The 17,893-nt window shown below is 34.2% G+C and overlaps 4 protein-coding genes and 1 long non-coding RNA gene across 6 annotated transcripts; 2 read left to right on the top strand and 3 right to left on the bottom strand.

The window, feature by feature from the left end:
* The first annotated feature begins 148 nt into the window (after window positions 1–148).
* Window positions 149–4,716, top strand: Stc (nuclear transcription factor, X-box binding stc). The gene is made up of 9 exons (XM_070658093.1): window positions 149–1,397; window positions 1,497–1,670; window positions 1,781–2,173; window positions 2,303–2,584; window positions 2,662–2,952; window positions 3,119–3,582; window positions 3,706–4,236; window positions 4,299–4,405; window positions 4,492–4,716. The coding sequence occupies exons 1-9, from the start codon at window positions 149–151 to the stop codon at window positions 4,595–4,597; spliced, it is 3,597 nt and encodes a 1,198-aa protein (XP_070514194.1). The 3' UTR covers window positions 4,598–4,716.
* Window positions 4,717–9,324: 4,608 nt separating this feature from the next.
* Window positions 9,325–14,747, top strand: LOC139103052 (uncharacterized). Its single transcript, XR_011545826.1, has 4 exons — window positions 9,325–9,459; window positions 11,776–11,882; window positions 13,999–14,526; window positions 14,633–14,747. It is a non-coding gene; the product is annotated as an uncharacterized lncRNA (long non-coding RNA).
* LOC139103049 (uncharacterized) lies at window positions 9,629–15,636 on the bottom strand. 2 transcript variants are annotated; one of them, XM_070657380.1, is made up of 9 exons: window positions 15,497–15,636; window positions 14,936–15,074; window positions 14,643–14,853; window positions 14,255–14,519; window positions 13,954–14,115; window positions 13,296–13,889; window positions 12,782–13,194; window positions 12,442–12,649; window positions 9,629–12,299 (listed from the first exon to the last, which is right to left on the bottom strand). In XM_070657380.1, the coding sequence occupies exons 1-9, from the start codon at window positions 15,522–15,524 to the stop codon at window positions 12,070–12,072; spliced, it is 2,250 nt and encodes a 749-aa protein (XP_070513481.1). In that variant the 5' UTR covers window positions 15,525–15,636; the 3' UTR covers window positions 9,629–12,069. The 2 variants fall into 2 exon arrangements, with proteins under 2 accessions (XP_070513481.1, XP_070513480.1); XM_070657379.1 differs by having other exon boundaries at window positions 14,936–15,149; window positions 15,497–15,630.
* Window positions 15,637–16,576: 940 nt separating this feature from the next.
* Window positions 16,577–16,993, bottom strand: LOC139103051 (transmembrane protein 203). The gene has a single exon (XM_070657382.1). The coding sequence runs from the start codon at window positions 16,991–16,993 to the stop codon at window positions 16,580–16,582; it is 414 nt and encodes a 137-aa protein (XP_070513483.1). The 3' UTR covers window positions 16,577–16,579.
* Window positions 16,994–17,108: 115 nt separating this feature from the next.
* On the bottom strand, window positions 17,109–17,854 carry Rpp20 (ribonuclease P protein subunit p20). Its single transcript, XM_070657381.1, has 3 exons — window positions 17,627–17,854; window positions 17,315–17,483; window positions 17,109–17,248 (listed from the first exon to the last, which is right to left on the bottom strand). The coding sequence occupies exons 1-3, from the start codon at window positions 17,801–17,803 to the stop codon at window positions 17,127–17,129; spliced, it is 468 nt and encodes a 155-aa protein (XP_070513482.1). The 5' UTR covers window positions 17,804–17,854; the 3' UTR covers window positions 17,109–17,126.
* Between the last annotated feature and the right edge of the window lie 39 nt (window positions 17,855–17,893).

A 17,893-nucleotide genomic window follows, 5' to 3' on the forward strand; every position in this document is an offset into this window, starting at 1 on the left:
TTGCAATACTTTGCGATCTCCGTTTTCTTTCCCCTCCTCCTACAAGGACATCTGATCTGGGCAGATAAGAGATCCGCGTATCTTTTGACGTTTGTCCTCGCAGCGCTTATAATTTCGCAATACTGTGCAATTGTGTGCAATCGCGGCAATGGCCAGCTGGAACGGATCGTATCCGGAGGACGTGAATTACTTGATGTACGCCGACCAGAACGCGGCGGACGCTGCCGCGGGTAATTGGCAGTACTTCCCGGGGACGAGCTCGTACCTGCGCGACATACCTGCATCAAGCTACTATCCAGGAACGTCCGGGAGTCGGCACGTCTACGAGCAAAACAGGTCAGGAACAACTTTCTATCAGGTCGGTGCTCAACATTCCTTGAACATGGTGCCTTTGGACAACAATGCCTATCAGAAACGTGTACTGCCAAACACTTCATCCGCGGACAGCGTACAACCGTTAAATGCCACCCCAATGTCATGTAACGGATCGTTCTTTACTCAGGATAATTACAAACCAAAGTTCAAGGGCAGCCAAGCCAAAACTGCCGGCAAGAACGTGCCATCACCAGCGGGCGATGTCGTTCAATCTGCAATAGTGAAGAATTCCAATTTGCATTTTACAGCCAATGAATTTGTGCCGAATCAGGCAAGGTTTAAAAGGGATACTAGATTTAGGCGGTACGATAATAGTAACACCACAGGAAACGGTTTTAACGTTTGCGCGCAAGAATTTAAGCCAAAATCGAGCGATAAATCATCCGCGTCGGACGATAGGGGCAAAAATGAGAGGCGCTATGAAAATAGAAGAGATACAAATTACAGGCAGAAAAAACCTCAGAACACACAGGCTGCACAAGCTTCGAGATTTAATTACAAGGATACTCAGAGAACGTATAATACGAGAAATTACAATAAGTTTCAGAATGGCAAATATTACAATAGAAAATATCAGTCAGACATAGAGCAAAATACCGCTGGAGAATCTTACTCGTCTACAACTGATTCAACTGCATTTAATTCTCAGGAAAATAAGATTATTGCGGAGGAAATGCAGGAGAATGACTCGTTTTCAGGCGCAAAAATTAGAAGCGGAGAAGAAGCATCGCATGAAAATAGTAATTCCGAAAACACGTCTTCGAAAAATTCTGAAGCACAACGAAATGATAAACGATTTTCCAGTACATCTAATTATCATAGACACAATTTGGATGATATGCACTCTGAACCTGGTGTAAGGCGAAAAACATCGATGACCACAACAAAGTATGTGCCAAGAAGAAACAATGAAATGACGAATAATAAGGAGAAAAGAATGAAAAATTGGAGAGATAGAACAGAATCTAATGAGATGGCACATGTACCACAGGGAAAAAATCCAAAGAAGAGACATGACATTGGTATTTTTTTTATATTATATACTTCATGAAATAAATTGCATTGCTATTATATAAAAAAAATTATCCGTAATTAATTTTTATTTTGTATTTTTTTATCAGATGATGACGTAAGTCAAAGAGAAAGATTAACCGAACAACTGAATAAGGGAACATTGGAATGTCTGGTCTGTTATGAGCATATCAAACAAAATGATTACGTTTGGTCTTGCAACAATTGTTATCACGTATTGCATCTAAAGTGTATAAAAAAATGGGCAAAATCATCTCAGAGTGGTAAGTAAGCGGTAGTTCTTATCGCGTAAAATTATCGAACGTATTTTTTATTAATGTATTTTATTATTTTTATTAATGTATATTAATTTTATTAATGTATTTTATTCTAGATAATAAAAGTTGGAAGTGTCCTGCTTGTCGGGATGTTAGTTTTCTTGTGCCTGAAAATTACTTTTGTTTCTGCGGAAAAATGAAAATACCTGAGTGGAATCGCAGAGACGTGGCGCATTCGTGTGGTGAGATCTGTGGCCGACCTTTATCCAAGAATAATTGTACTCACAAATGTACTCTGCTCTGCCATCCCGGCTCTTGTCCACAATGTATAGCAATGGTGACTAAATATTGCGGCTGCGGTAGAACATCAAAGATGCTTTTGTGTAGCGCGCAACAATTTTTAATGTGCGATTCAATATGCGGGAAAGATTTGTCGTGTGGCAAGCATACTTGCCAAAAGAAATGTCATCAAGGAGAGTGTGAACCTTGCGACAAAATTGTGCAACAAGGTAATTTTTTAATTTTTTTATTTATATTTAAAAATAACTTTAATAATATTCTATTTTTATTAAATTAATTTTTTAATTAAAATGTTAAGATTAAAACAATTTTTTAATGCTATTGTTATTTGTTTTTAGTATGTTTTTGTGGTAAGAAAACTCAGGAAGTACCTTGCCGAGCCAATACTACGGATACATATTCCTGTGATAATATTTGTAATAAGCCATTAGACTGTGAAAAACATTATTGTCAGAAAATATGTCATCCGGAGCCTTGCGAACCCTGTTCCTTAACGCCTGAAAGAGTTACGATGTGTTGTTGTGGACAAACATTATTAACTGAAAAAAGAGAAAGTTGTACAGATCCTGTGCCAACTTGCGATAAAATCTGTTCCAAACGTTTAAAATGTGGTCAACCTAGTGAGTATCTTAAAGATATTGCGCTTTGCGTCTTATTATTTAAATGTGTTACATTAAATTATTATTCACTTTTTTAGGTAATCCGCATACCTGCAAAGCACCGTGTCACATGGGAGAATGTCCAGAATGTGATTTAAGCACGGATGTTAAATGTCGATGCGGTAATATGGATCGTGAGATTGATTGCAAAGATTTAACGACTAAGGCCGATGATGCACGTTGCGAAAAACGTTGCAAAAAAAAAAGATCTTGTGGTAAGCATAACTGCAATCAATTGTGCTGTATTGACATTGAACACATCTGTCCATTACCGTGTTCGAAAACCTTAAGCTGCGGTCGGCATAAGTGCCAGGATAGATGTCATATAGGTAAGTACACGCTGATCTATAATTGTATTTATATATACGGGATGTCTCACTCTCCATATGACAAAGCTTTAAAAAACCTACCTACCCATAAGAGCTTTATCATATAGAATGACACACTGTACATACATAAATTGTACACTAAAATAATTTTTTTTTTTTTTAATAGGCAGATGTTCGCCTTGCTGGGAAAGCAGTTTCGAAGAATTGTACTGCGAGTGTGGTTCCGAAGTAATTTATCCACCAGTACCATGCGGCACAAGGAGACCCACTTGCAACCGACCGTGTTCGCGCGAACATCAGTGCAATCACGAGGTATTGCACAATTGTCACAGTGAACCTACATGTACACCGTGCAGCGTTCTAACTCAGAGATGGTGTCACGGCAGACACGAACTCAGAAATGCAGTACCGTGCCATGTGAAAGAAATCTCGTGCGGTCTGCCTTGTAACAAGCCGTTAGCGTGTGGATGGCATAAATGTATTACAATGTGCCACGCTGGACCCTGTGAGAGACCCGGACAGCAATGCACGCAACCTTGTGCTACAATAAGAGAACTGTGCGGGCATATCTGTGGCGCTCCATGCCACGAAGGAAAGTGTCCAGATACGCCTTGCAAAGAAATGGTTAAGGTACAAACAATTTTTATTTTTATTTATTTTAAACAATTATTTATTCAAAGCAGCTTAAATAAAAAATTTAAATAAGTTTTGTGTCATACTATATATACGATCATATTTATGATAATATTACAGGTTACGTGCCAGTGTGGACATAGAACTACAAGTCGCGTCTGTGCAGATAATGCACGGGAATATCAAAGAATAGCAAGCAACATATTAGCTAGTAAGATGGCCGATATGCAGCTTGGTCACTCTGTTAATTTAGAAGAAGTGTTCGGACAGGGAGCGAAAAAACAAAATCAATTAAAAACTTTAGAATGTAACGACGAGTGTAAAACAATAGAAAGAAATAGAAGACTCGCATTAGGCCTGCAGATAGTTAACCCAGATTTAAGTGGCAAATTAATGCCTAGGTATAGTGATTACATGAAACAATGGGCTAAGAAAGACCCACATTTCTGCCAAATAATCCACGACAAATTGACGGAATTGGTGCAGCTAGCAAAGACGTCCAAACAGAAGTCTCGCAGTTACTCTTTTGACGTTATGAATAGAGAAAAGCGTCATTTTGTACACGAGGCGTGCACACACTTTGGCTGTGAAAGCCAAGCATATGACGAAGAGCCAAAAAGAAATATTGTTGCTACTGCCGTAAAAGATAAGGTAAAAAGTTTTATAGATCAAAAATGTCATATCATTATAATAATAAATGTATTTCATTGCAGTGTTGGCTACCAAGTTACAGTTTACTAGAAATGATACAAAGAGAGAAAGGACAAAGAAAAGTTCCGGGTCCGGTACTTAATACTTCAAAAGGAAATAATTCTACAAAGTAAGATATCATTTTGTATATTTGAATAAAAGATAATAACATCGATAATAAGTAACTGTATAATAATAATATTTTAATATTTGCAGGACTGTTCTTTCGTTACCCGTAAAACAAAATCAACAATTGTTGCTATCATCATCAACTGCTAAAACTGCTGATAAAGAAATAGATTATTTTGATTTTCGAGGATAAGTAAAATTATCAGTAGGATATAAATGGTAACGTGCATGTTATAATATCATAAATGGAATTCCAAAATTAAAATTATGTGAACTGTTCAATTAAAATAAATAAATTGAGTTTAATTAAAATATTAACCATTTTCTTTTTTCACTTATTTAAATCTTAATTAAAATTTATTAAATAAAAATGTTTATATTTAAAAAAGATTTTGATAGGTTAATTAATTATTGTGGTAAGTATAATGTATTATTTTATTGTAATTTAGGTATATTTGTAACATATATTTTGTTAAAATATTAAAAAGATGGCAATATTTTAGACGGGTAACATACGCACACTAGGCACAATGCCGTGTCTGTGTGCGCCCGTAGCGTTTGCTATTGCCTCGGACGCAGAGAACCCAACTCGGAATCGCGGCTTCCACGCGTTCAGATAGAGTCGCAGAGGCCAGATATACACTGTCTGTTCTTTCGTGACGTCGTCGGCTAAGATATATCAGATCGCGGAGTCTAAATAATTTTAGTAGAAACGACTTAGTGATCCGATTTTCAAGATATAATATATATAAATTTTTAATGTAAAATGCAACAAAAATTTTCCGTCCCATTCAACTGCGGACGGTTGTACATATTTTTAATATTTTCTGTAAGTACGACCGGTGTGGTTAAAAATTTTGATGCATTCTACACATCACTCATACCTAGTTTAAATTATTATAAAACAAGGAAAAATTGTTCGAATAGGACTTTAAAACTCGCACGACAGCGGCGAACCTGCGCAGTAGCGTCACGGCTAACGTCACAAAACACTCCCGTGGCTGTACAACGATCAATTAATAAATTGAAAACGCGAATATAACCGAGAGCGCGAAACAACGATCACGAGCGAGTTTTAAACACAACACCCGTAAATATACAAAAACGTACGCTACTCATAATATTACCGCGCACTTCATAACATATCACCGCGCATTTTATTACAATATCACTCATACTTAGTTTAAATTATTATAAAACAAGGAAAAATTGTTCGAATAGGATAAAAACTACTAAAATACGCGTCGCACAATCCGGCGTAACGCGAATCTGCAGATGCCAATTTCCCGAATTGTAGTAGCGCACGCAGTCACGGCTAACGCAGGGACCGACATACTCCGGGCTACAACGATCAATTAAAATAATTGAAAACGCGAATATAACCGAGAGCGCGAAACAATATTCCGATCACGAGAAAGCGACCTTGTTTTATAATAACTTAAACACAACACCCGTATAATATACAAAAACGCAAAACTGTACTCATTACACATAATATTCACCGCGCATTTTATTACAATATCACTCATACTTAGTTTAAATTATTATAAAACAAGGAAAAATTGTTCGAATAGGACTTATAAAACTACTAAAATACGCGTCAATTCGGCGTAACGCGAATCTGCAAGAATTTTCCGTAGTAGCGACGCACTATCAGTCACGGCTAACGAAACAAAGAGGGACCGACGCCGGGCTGTACAACGATCAATTAAAAAAGAAAACGCGAAACAGAGCGCGAAACCGATCACGAGAAAACTTTGTTTTATAATAACTTAAACACAACACCCGTATAATATCGCGCTAGCGTTTCGTACATAAATTCACACGCTTCCCACAAAGATCGACGAATCTGACGTATCCTGATGTATCTTGATGTATGTTCTTGATCGTCGATGAAACTTTTTCTCAAGGAGCGACTGAATTAAACTGAACTCCGGTAGAGAAAATCCCCTTTACACTTTTTAGCGCGAAATGAAGCGGGTCGTGATAACGGTACTTATGTTGGGGGTTAACTGGCGCACTAGGAAAAACGTTCACCTATGATAGAGAAGGTTGTATGGGATGATACCGCGAGTGTCCAATGAGTGTGAAAAATTTTGTAGCGACCCGTTTATTTTTACCGTTATGCGCACTTCGCTGACAACAAACTTGAAAATAGCGGATGCGCGCATGGTTTGTTTTAATATTCAAAAAGAAAATAATTTAACCCGCGAAGACAAAGGCATTATTTAGACATTTGTCGGTATAAGAAGAGAGTTCGCAGTTTTACAAAGTTAATCCGAGAGTGATAACGTGCAAAAAGCCAAATTATTTCGACGATTATTGCAATAAATTAGACATTATATCGTTGCAGAAGGAACGAACCCGCTAATTAAATTAATTTAATTAAATTTAATTTAATTAGCGGGGTTCGTTTTACACCGCGTATCTGAAAATCACTCGCGCGTGCTGGTCACTAAAGCTCTATTTGACTTAACGATATCGCGGATGAGAAGCGACATGTCTAATTTTTATTCACAATAATCGTCGAAATAATTAAGTGGCTTTTTTGCACGTTATCACTCTCGCTTTCTACGGATTAACTTATTGTAAAACTGCGAACTCTCTTTTTCTTATACCGACAAATGTCTAAATAATTGCCTTTACGAGTATGCTTCGCGGGAAAAAATTGTCCATAGCCGGTTAAATTATTTTCTTTTTTGAATATTAAAACAAACCATGCGCACGCTTTGCATCCGCTATTTTTCAAAAAGTTTGTTGTCAGCGGAATGAACGGCGCCAAAAAAGTGCGCATAACGGTAAAAATAAACGGGTCGCAATACAAAATTTTTCACACTCATTGGACACTCGCGGTATCATCCCCATGCCGACCAATTACAACCCTTCTCTTATCACCTGATAGGTGGGAACGTTTTTTCCCTAGTGCGCCATTAATTACCCCCCAACATAAGTACCGTTATCACGACCGCGCTACCCTCATTTCGCGCCTAAATGTAGTCGGGAACGGATGTGTAAAGGGGGGATAACTGTTCTCTACCGGAGTTCAAGTTTAAGTTCACGGTCACTTCGATGAGTCAGCGCCTTGAGGAGTCATAATTAAATAAAAGTTTCATCGACGATACATCAAGATACATCAAGATACATCAAGATACATCAAGATACATCATATTTCTTTTGTCAAGATCGAGGATTTAACGGAAGCGTCGTGGACTATCCTGCGAGCGATCTAATGCGCGATGAAGTATTATGTGAATGAGTGTGAGTGTGAGTGTGAGCGTACAGTTTTGCGTTTTTGTATATTATACGGGGTGTTGTGTTTAAGTTATTATAAAACAAGGTCGCTTTTCTCGTGATCGGAATATTGTTTCGCGCTCTCGGGTTATAATTCGCGTTTTCAATTTATTTTTTAATTGATCGTTGTACAGCCCGGAGTATTCGTCGGTCCCTCGCGGAGTGTCGTTTTTTGTTTCGTTAGCCGTGACTGATAGTGCGTGCGCTACTGCACGCAATTCGGGAAATTGGCATCTGCTGCTTGAGATTCGCGTTACGCCGGATTGTGCGACGCGTATTTTAGTAGTTTTATAAGTCCTATTCGAACAATTTTTCCTTGTTTTATAATAATTTAAACTAAGTATGAGTGATATTGTAATAAAATGCGCGGTGAATATTATGTGAGCGAGTGTGAGTGTGAGCGTACAGTTTTGCGTTTTTGTATATTATACGGGGTGTTGTGTTTAAGTTATTATAAAACAAGGTCGCTTTTCTCGTGATCGGAATATTGTTTCGCGCTCTCGGGTTATAATTCGCGTTTTCAATTTATTTTTTAATTGATCGTTGTACAGCCCGGAGTATTCGTCGGTCCCTCGCGGAGTGTCGTTTTCTGTTTCGTTAGCCGTGACTGATAGTGCGTGCGCTACTGCACGCAATTCGGGAAATTGGCATCTGCTGCTTGAGATTCGCGTTACGCCGGATTGTGCGACGCGTATTTTAGTAGTTTTATAAGTCCTATTCGAACAATTTTTCCTTGTTTTATAATAATTTAAACTAAGTATGAGTGATATTGTAATAAAATGCGCGGTGAATATGAGTCATAGTGTTATGAAGTGCGCGGTGAATATTATGTGAGCGAGTGTGAGTGTGAGCGTACAGTTTTGCGTTTTTGTATATTATACGGGGTGTTGTGTTTAAGTTATTATAAAACAAGGTCGCTTTTCTCGTGATCGGAATATTGTTTCGCGCTCTCGGGTTATAATTCGCGTTTTCAATTTATTTTTTAATTGATCGTTGTACAGCCCGGAGTATTCGTCGGTCCCTCGCGGAGTGTCGTTTTCTGTTTCGTTAGCCGTGACTGATAGTGCGTGCGCTACTGCACGCAATTCGGGAAATTGGCATCTGCTGCTTGAGATTCGCGTTACGCCGGATTGTGCGACGCGTATTTTAGTAGTTTTAAAGTCCTATTCGAACAATTTTTCCTTGTTTTATAATAATTTAAACTAGGTATGAGTGATGTGTAGAATGCATCAAAATTTTTAACCACACCGGTCGTACTTACAGAAAATATTAAAAATATGTACAACCGACAGTCCGCAGTCTGTTTAAGTGGGACGGAAAATTTTTGTTGCATTTTACATTAAAAATTTATATTATATTATATCTTGAAAATGTCGGATCATACACAATTGGGTAAGTCGGATTTCGTACTACTTAAAATTATTTAAGACTCCGCGATGTTACCAAGAAGCGGATCTGCGATATATCTTAGCTGACGACGTCACGAAAGAACAGGACAGACAGTGTATAGGTCTGGCCTGTTCTTCTATCCGACGGCAGCTGAAACGCTGGCTTCACACGGACGAGCCTCTGTATCTGAACGCGTGGAAGCCGCGATTCCGAGTTGGGTTCTCTGCGTCCGAGGCATTAGTAGGCGCTACGGGCACACACGGACACGGCATTGTGCCTAGTGCGTATGTTGCCAGTCTAAAATCTGCGACCACTGCTTCAAAGTGTAATAAAAATAAGTGATTGTCGTCAAGATACGTTTTCTGTTCTTAAAAGGTACTTATTTTTTAATAAAAAAAAATAATTTTTCAAATTTTGAACATAGGATTAATTTTAATATTCCAGGATATTTTCATTATTCGCGAAGTAAATTTCACGATTAATGTTTTAAGTATAATTATAAAGGATTTTGTGCAGTTGAAATGTACACGAAAGTTTGACGTGATTTAATTTTTCTTCATTTTTATTCTACACAATTCTTTCTTTTCAGTAAACCTTTTACATAGTCCATTATATTGATATTTCTTAAACTTAACAGTATGATAATACTGAGACTAATATAAAGCAATATAAATAATAGTAAATCGTATACTACTTTCCATTACATTACTACAGGACAAATTCTTATCACAAATAGAACATAGACATATAAAACTCAACTATCTGTGACTCAATCAACCAGAATAAAGAAACTCTTATTCTAAGTAATATAATTTTTTTGCTTGGTCAAAGCTATATTGCTAAGAATAAAGTCAGTGCTGCATAAGTGCTATATGAAATACAGACTATATATCTTTTGGGTTTTTGAGATAATTGGAAAATAATTCCAAAATCTTCAGATATTTTTTTGTAATTTATTAATAACATTATGATAATCGATCTTGATTGAATATATGTAATATTTATTACAATTCACAACTTTATTATACACGTATTTAATGACCAGAGTCACGTTAAGAAATTATTTATTTTAATTTAGATATAGAACAATATAGAGCTTCTATTGAGCAATAGAAACTTTCCATTGAAAACTTTTACAATATACCTTATATCTGTTTTATAATTATTGAATGTGATATTGATTACGATTTTGTATCAGTAAAAATATCAATGTATATATATTATAATTTCGGAGTCTTTATCGATTTGATTAAAACGATAGTTGTTTTTTATTGTACATCCAATTGTATATAAATATTTATCTATATCTATTTATACAATTTTGTAGAAGAATTCTTGTTAGGATAATAAGATTTTGTATCTCTTGTAAACATTTAAAATAGTTAACACGAGTATTTGGCACATGAAACATCAATGTTATATTTAAATCACTACTTTTCATATACTATGAATTTCAAACAGATATTTACTCTCTGAGACCTTTTATGCTTCTGTAAGTATTACTACTAAACTTCTCACTTGTTCTATATTTGTTTTATAGTGAGGTAAACAGAATAATACATAAATAATAAGTTAGCATTATTGGATATACATGCTTATTATAAAGAAAAGTAAAAAAGACATAAAGTATATCATTACTCTTACACAATAATAAAATTATAATATGCATAAATCTAAATTTTTCGGTAGTTTTAACTGTAATTTTTGTAAAAATAAATAAAATTATTAAATTGTAAATTAAAATATTGTATACAAAAATGCTATCAACGTAATAAAATATGTATTATCCTAATTATAAGAGAATATTAAAAATATAATAAACTGTATATGATTGAAATAAAGCTATAATATAGCTTTTTTTTATCATAAACTCACTGTTACAGTCTTTTATCTCACGGAATAGTGTTATTTAAGCTTACATAAGCGTAAAATGGCCTCTTATTCTAAACACATAAATATGATATCACATGTAAGATCACAACACTGTTATAAAAAAAAAAGTTTAACTTGCAGATAAGTCATTTATATATATCAATCATTGTTGTAATTTTGTTAAACATTTAGTAGTAGGGCACTTTGAGAGTTTGGATTCGTACTTTTACTTCTAAGCATTGGTGCGGTTGACACACAGTAAAAACGCGTTTTTGATATATTATCAATAAAAGTCGCCTACCATTTGAACGTGTTAGATACAGTCTATTTTCTTTCTTTTTTTTTTACTTTGAAAATATTCTTTCAAACTTTATATATAAATAAAAAAACTGATACACATGTATACATATATTTATTTAATAGCAAAAAAGAAAATAGATATATGTATCTTTTTGAAAACCTAAAAGTTATTAAAATAATTTATCGAAAAACTAATCTAAATAAAAAAATAGATATCTATTTTTGTATGTGCTTCGAATGAACACTTCGTTTAAAAAGTGATTTTTAGAAATGCTACTTAACTATTGCACTTATTAATCAGATGCTGTCTAAACACTTATTTCATGTTTAGAATGTCATGTCTATTGCTATATTTTCGTGTATAATAAATTTTATGAAACCTCTTTAACCGTAAAAGTTTAAAATTGCAAAAAAAAGGTAAAATAATTAAAAGAACATAAGTAACATAATTAACATATTTATTATAATAACATATTAACATAATTAAACATAATTAAACAAAAAATATAATTTTTTCAGATCTAAAACGAGTCGGAATGCCTTCACAGCGTATATATTTTTACTAGAAATTATTACTGAATTATTATTCAACGAGGTTCTTTTTCTCAAACAAAAATCAGTTTTTGGTAAGTACTAAATATAGTTATAAATACTGAGATAAATATATGTACGTTTGTAAAATATGTTACAAAAAATAATCGTAAATTAATTATTATAAAAAAAAGTAAACTTTTAATTAGATAAATTTAGGATCGATTTTTCTTTTGGCATTTTGGTTTTTGGATTATGATTAAGCTTAGATAAACTATTGCTTTATATATAAGGATTATTAACTCGATTTACCCGTGGGGAATAATTAGGATAATTACTCAAATACTGATGTCGTGGATTAGCTGATGGCTGTTTAGTTATATTCGCCATGGCACAGCCCATTACAAATTCAAATATCCTAGGTATTGTTTGATACAACAACCACGGCCATGGCGTAGGAAACTGCATCGGTGCTGGTTCTGTACCATATGGTACAGTTTCAGCAAAGAGTCCTAAAAGTTAATTAAAAATCATTAATCGTAGAATTTTAAAACTAAATCGATTAATATAATTTTTTATTGTTATAAAAATAATTAAATTTTATAACATAAAAACATAATTTTAGTTTATCATTTATTATTATATACTAAATACCGTATGGTCCAAAAATACGAAAGGCATCCGTGACGCATAAAAGGATCCCTAAAATCGCAGTAGCGCGTGTAACATTTAATACTCTTTGCATCTGAGATTTCCTGGCAACTGTGGTATCCGTTTCCGGTATATGCAGTGGCGTATCGGATTTCGTTCGATTCACGTACGCAATATGATTCAATATTGAATGAAGAGTGAAGTCCGTGCCCTAAAAATAGCACGGTTATACAGTTTGTAGATATAAAGCTCTATCCATTTAAGAATGCAGTTTAGAAGTTTGAAAGAATATTTTAGATGTATTTCGTGAATTTAATGCAATAATATAATAAACATTATGTACCATAATTCTTGCTTCACCAGAAGTATTTTCAGGAAGTAAATTAGTTTCTGGCGTAATATCCTCTGAATCTTCAATATTTTTATCATTCCATGACAAATTCTTTTTGCGAATTTTCGGTTCTTCTTCTTTGCTCTTTGACTTTTCATTCATTAATGCTGCTTTCTCGCTGCAATCAGGATGATCTGAATCTGATTCAGATTTTTCCTGTATTTCTGCTTTAATAGGTACTATACTCTGAAAGTGTGTAGGACTTCTATCTAGAGTTCTGATACTGATATCACTGCTTCGACGATTTATCATTAACGGCTTAATATGAATAAACTCGGAGTTGCGTCGATAGGAACTCTCCGAATTTCTACGCGAGTCAGGTTTAGGTGATATGAAAGTACCAATGTCGGAATTACGTCTTGAACCTGAAATATTAAATAATATTAAAAATAATAAAACAAAGAATAAAAGAGAACAAAATAATTTTTTTTTTAATTTTTTCTACGCGATTCGAATCATTTTATACCTGTGGGACTAAGATCCAAAACTTTTGGCAATCTGCCTTGTTCGTCAGGCGGCAACATTCTTCTGGGTGTTCGGTTACCAAAATCACTATTTCTTCTCAACTTAGTTGCAAATTGCGAGCCACGATTCTTTTCATGAGTAAAATCGGAACATCGTCTCAATTCTCTAGTGCTGCCTGTCGGTGTGATATTTTCCGAATTTCGTCGTGGACTCTCAGGTGAACGATTCCTTTCAAATTCTTCTCGCATTCTTGGTAAAGATCTGGGACTACCTTCTGTTATACGCTTGCATTCTGTCATATTATCTTCGTTTACAAATCTAACACTGCATTCAGAATTTCTGCGTGATGATTTAGTGGAAGTATCACTGCCTCGTCGGCTGGCCATAGAACTTCTACGACTAGGACTAGACACAGTTATTATCGGCAGATTAGCAGTTGATGGAGTAGGAGTAGGTGGTCTAACGTAAACTTCCGGTACTGAGGACTTATGTTCATGCAATGATGATTGTACGGTGCACACCATAGGTATCGCAGTATTCTGTATTTCTTTTTGTGCTGGTGTCTCTATTTTGCACACCTTAGTGACTTGCGATTCTAAAATAAGAAATTAATTAAAAATATACTTGTATATACATTTCTCTTTATAATAAAATATTACCTCCTTCTACAGAATCTTCCTCTAAAATTTTTTTCATATTTGCAGGTTCATTTTCTTCCGTGCTCTTCATTCTAGCTGGGCCAAGTAAAGTAGGTACTAGCGCAGCAGCGACTGAAGTTGCCAGATTGCTATACGGTGCTAACATCGCGAGTTGCATGATACCTGAATTATAAATAAATTCTTGTGATACTGTTCCGAAATAAAGGGCAATATAAAATATGCATAAACAATAAAGAAAGAGATAAGATAATCTTAAATCGATGTACATACGTCTACAACTTTTAAGCAATCAATAGCTGACCTTTCTGGTGTGCATTGGTATTGTCCCGTGTAAGCATGCTACTTGGCATAGTCCGAAGCAAATGATCGACTTTGTAAGCCGCGTGCAGAAACGCGAGGTATAAAAGAACGCTCCAGACAAGAAATGCTACTTGAACCATATACTTGGCCATGTAACAATTGTGGGAGGACAAAACAATGTCGCTGGCAATTACGAAAAAAAAGTGTGCTGTTATAATGAGACTGAGACAGGATTCTTTCTGTATCTTCTCTGGACCAAATTTCAGCTGTAAGGTAAGCGTATAAAATATGTAGTAAACAGCGTAATTATAATAATTAAAAAATTAATAATAATAATTAAAAAATTAATAATAATAATTAATTATTCATTTAATTTAAGCGGGTAACACCTTGGTCAGTTGCAGAAAAGCCAGTTGTATTAAACAAAAAGCAGATGTAATGCATGGATATCCAATGTCCCATATAATTGAGCCAATGACTTTGGGCAGAATCTCCTTAAGATTGTATGCATCTATGCACAAAGAAGCAGCTCTCGACGTCCCGAGTAAACATAAAAATATATTAATTGTGGACATAAACGGTCTGGTTGATATGAGAGATCTAAAAAAAGAACAGTTAGCTATCAAGATATGAACTTTCATTGACATATATTATAAATGCATGAGTAGCATTACGAACGTACCTCAAATTTAAAATAGAGAAGAATGTGTAAAACCCCAGTACAAAGAAGAGGCATGCAAAGCTATATGCATGTAGTAGAAACGCCCATCTTATGTCTTGTTGTATTGTATTCCATGACGGTGCAGTGACCAGTGATTTGTCTAGAAATGCAGAGTTTGATGAATTTGATACACAGTTCTGTCCTGTGACAGGTACTGGGGTTGTTGCGTTTATACCTGATGATATGAATATTCAATTAAAAACAGAATGATGCATATAGGTATACATACACATACATACATGCACATGTACATCATAATAGAACGCGCTCTATAAAAAGTTTACATAATACAAAACACAACATGATTTATATTGTAAGTATATTATGTTATTCTATATAATTTATAATTTTTTATTTAAAGTGACATAGCTTTTTAAGCTTAATAAGAAAATGCATTTGACGTTATATTATTTAAATATATTGAAACTTTGATCGCGTTTATACATATATGTATACATATATAAATGGCACTTGCCGCCATCCTATGTGTATTAAAAATTAAGATAAAGAGTAAGAACAGACCACGAGTCCAATTAGCCAGCCTATCCATAATCCTTCGGTATGTCCACAGCACATCACTGAATCTTGTAATTGATAGTCAGTCTTATGATAAAGAATTAATGTGACGTTTAATGTAGCACGTTCTGCGAACTTACGAAATGTGGTAGCAGCAACAGGCTTTACCTATAGAATGACTCGATTCACGCACCCCTTCTCACTGAATACAACCACTGTCTCCCTTCAGTTAGGATTATTGATCTTAGCTGAAGAGGATTGGAGGGGGCACACATGCCCACATAAAGCACCTGGCTTGTTGGTCAGTTGTTTATCTTTAGAGTTTAAATGGAGCAGTGTTAAATTTATCGGTCTATGTTATGTTATGATTCATAGACCTGTTATTTTTGTATAAGGAAACTTCTGTCTTAGTTTCTATCGGTATTTTCTAAGAAGCGTCAATTCCGCACGCTGTATAAAGAAATATTGGAACGTAAAGGAATTAAAAATAGCACGATAACGTAATAAATATTGAACTCTTATAAATATTTCAAATAAATCATGCTCTGTAAAATCGTAACTTTAGAAAAATCGATTTTTAATATCAATTTTTTTCAAAATAACTAATTCTTCAAAAATAATAATTTTAAACTTAAATTAACTAATTTTATACTTGAAAAATTATATATACATTATTTAATATTCAACATTAGTATATCTAGTAAAATTTGAAACAATATATAAAACATCAATATACTAAAATTAATTTCTACAGATAATAGTTATTGTTTCCAAATACAATCATATATACTTCCATATTCATATTTTTATAAGCTATTATATCACATATATTATCTTTTTAAAAAGGTTTAATTTAATGTAAAACTAAGCAACATATTTTTATTCATAAATTTACATAATGTTAAATAGCAGAAATAAAATTAAAAAGTAATGTCTACAGGCATCAAATACTTTAAGTAATTTAATCTAAATAATGAATCTGACAAAATAAAGTATATACAAATATATTATATAGCATATGTCGTATGTTCTCACATAACAGATGCCTTGGAAGTAGTATCATGTAAAAAAATTTTTTTCTTTTTTTTTTTAATGTAACTGACAAGCTCTAACAGCAATTAATTGCAAGAGAATGAATATAGGACTTAAAATTTCTGAGTATTCTAATGTGCTTTGTCCAGAGAGCCTTTTACACAAAAGATACTTAAAAACAAAAACTAATAGCAATGATGTTTGACTCCATAACATTCGCAAAACTCCTATTCTGATCATTCCTTCCATATACATTCTTATAAATATAATAGCGCAAAAATATGTATTCAAACCATCAGCTATAAAGAGTGGTGCAAATACTTCCCACCAACCAGATGTTCCCATAAAGTAATTTTCATCTAATTTTAGAGCCAATAGTACAGTAAAGAATGTTAAGGCAATTAAGTTGATCCATATTTCAAATATTGTTAAACCTAACCAATGAACTAGTTCATTTAAAGAGAAAATCATTGTAAAATGTTATGCAACTTTTTTACCTGATACATTGAAACAGTATGACTCAGTTAACAATTCCATTCACTCTTACCCTTATGTATAATTTTATAGTTCAAATATATTGTTCTGTAGTATTAATAATATCAGTTTATCTTGATTTAGATCTCAGCACAGCCACTGGCACTCTCCTAATAACATGTATGTGTATGGCAGAGTTTTTCCTGTTGTTTATTTCGTCATCTACATCATCAGTTAATGCTTCTAAATTATCTGAAATAAGTAAAGAATAACTTAACATTTTATATCAATTTAATTACAAGCAAAAGAAATATATACCTGTTAGAGAGACAGTAGAGGTTTTAATATCAAGATCTAAAGTCTCATTATGAATCTCTTTCAATCGCAAGGCCAAACTGGCAGCTTTCATTACGGCAGTACCAAGTCCATGAATGACAAGCTCAGACGCACCTTTGTCGAAAAGTTTCTCACATTTGTATAATTGACCCTTCAAAATATTCACAGATAATTAAAAGAGGGTGACGATAGACAGATCATCAATTAACAAATAGATATTTATTTATTTAAATATACGAAACAATTGCAACATTTGTTACGAATAAGAGGTTATAATTCCCAGATACAACGTACCTTGAAAGAAGTCTTGTTATTCATATAAACATCTTTGTCGCTTTTATTGAATTTGAAAGGCTGCTGTTTTCGCAGAGCATGCCTTGCATCCAGCGGCAACTTCTTTTTCTTACGGCGTACACTGTTTTGCTCGGATATAGTTTTGTTTAACGTCAAATTGCTGTTCACTTCGGCCATTCTGGCATTTTTCGTAACCTGTGTCACATGGAACCAGAGAGCCCAACTCGGAATCGCGGCTTCCACGCGTACAAATACAGAGGCTCATCC

The sequence above is a fragment of the Cardiocondyla obscurior genome, linkage group LG06 (genome assembly GCF_019399895.1).
Source record: "Cardiocondyla obscurior isolate alpha-2009 linkage group LG06, Cobs3.1, whole genome shotgun sequence".
Classification (NCBI taxonomy): Eukaryota; Metazoa; Arthropoda; class Insecta; order Hymenoptera; family Formicidae; genus Cardiocondyla; species Cardiocondyla obscurior.

What these genes read in the sequence shown, in the direction of transcription:
- Rpp20 (XM_070657381.1), bottom strand. Translation starts at nt 17,803, where the DNA reads ATGGCCGAAGTGAACAGCAATTTGACGTTAAACAAAACTATATCCGAG. An exon ending in ATAACAAGACTTCTTTCAAG is followed by an intron (nt 17,484 to 17,626) that starts GTACGTTGTATC and finishes AATATTTTGAAG; the next exon opens with GGTCAATTATACAAATGTGA. An exon ending in CTCTACTGTCTCTCTAACAG is followed by an intron (nt 17,249 to 17,314) that starts GTATATATTTCT and finishes TACTTATTTCAG; the next exon opens with ATAATTTAGAAGCATTAACT.
- Stc (XM_070658093.1), top strand. Translation starts at nt 149, where the DNA reads ATGGCCAGCTGGAACGGATCGTATCCGGAGGACGTGAATTACTTGATG. An exon ending in GGCAAAATCATCTCAGAGTG is followed by an intron (nt 1,671 to 1,780) that starts GTAAGTAAGCGG and finishes ATTTTATTCTAG; the next exon opens with ATAATAAAAGTTGGAAGTGT. An exon ending in CCAGGATAGATGTCATATAG is followed by an intron (nt 2,953 to 3,118) that starts GTAAGTACACGC and finishes TTTTTTTAATAG; the next exon opens with GCAGATGTTCGCCTTGCTGG.
- LOC139103049 (XM_070657379.1), bottom strand. Translation starts at nt 15,524, where the DNA reads ATGGATAGGCTGGCTAATTGGACTCGTG. An exon ending in GCTGGCTAATTGGACTCGTG is followed by an intron (nt 15,150 to 15,496) that starts GTCTGTTCTTAC and finishes TCATATCATCAG; the next exon opens with GTATAAACGCAACAACCCCA. An exon ending in GGAAGATTCTGTAGAAGGAG is followed by an intron (nt 13,890 to 13,953) that starts GTAATATTTTAT and finishes TTCTTATTTTAG; the next exon opens with AATCGCAAGTCACTAAGGTG.
- LOC139103051 (XM_070657382.1), bottom strand. Translation starts at nt 16,993, where the DNA reads ATGATTTTCTCTTTAAATGAACTAGTTCATTGGTTAGGTTTAACAATA.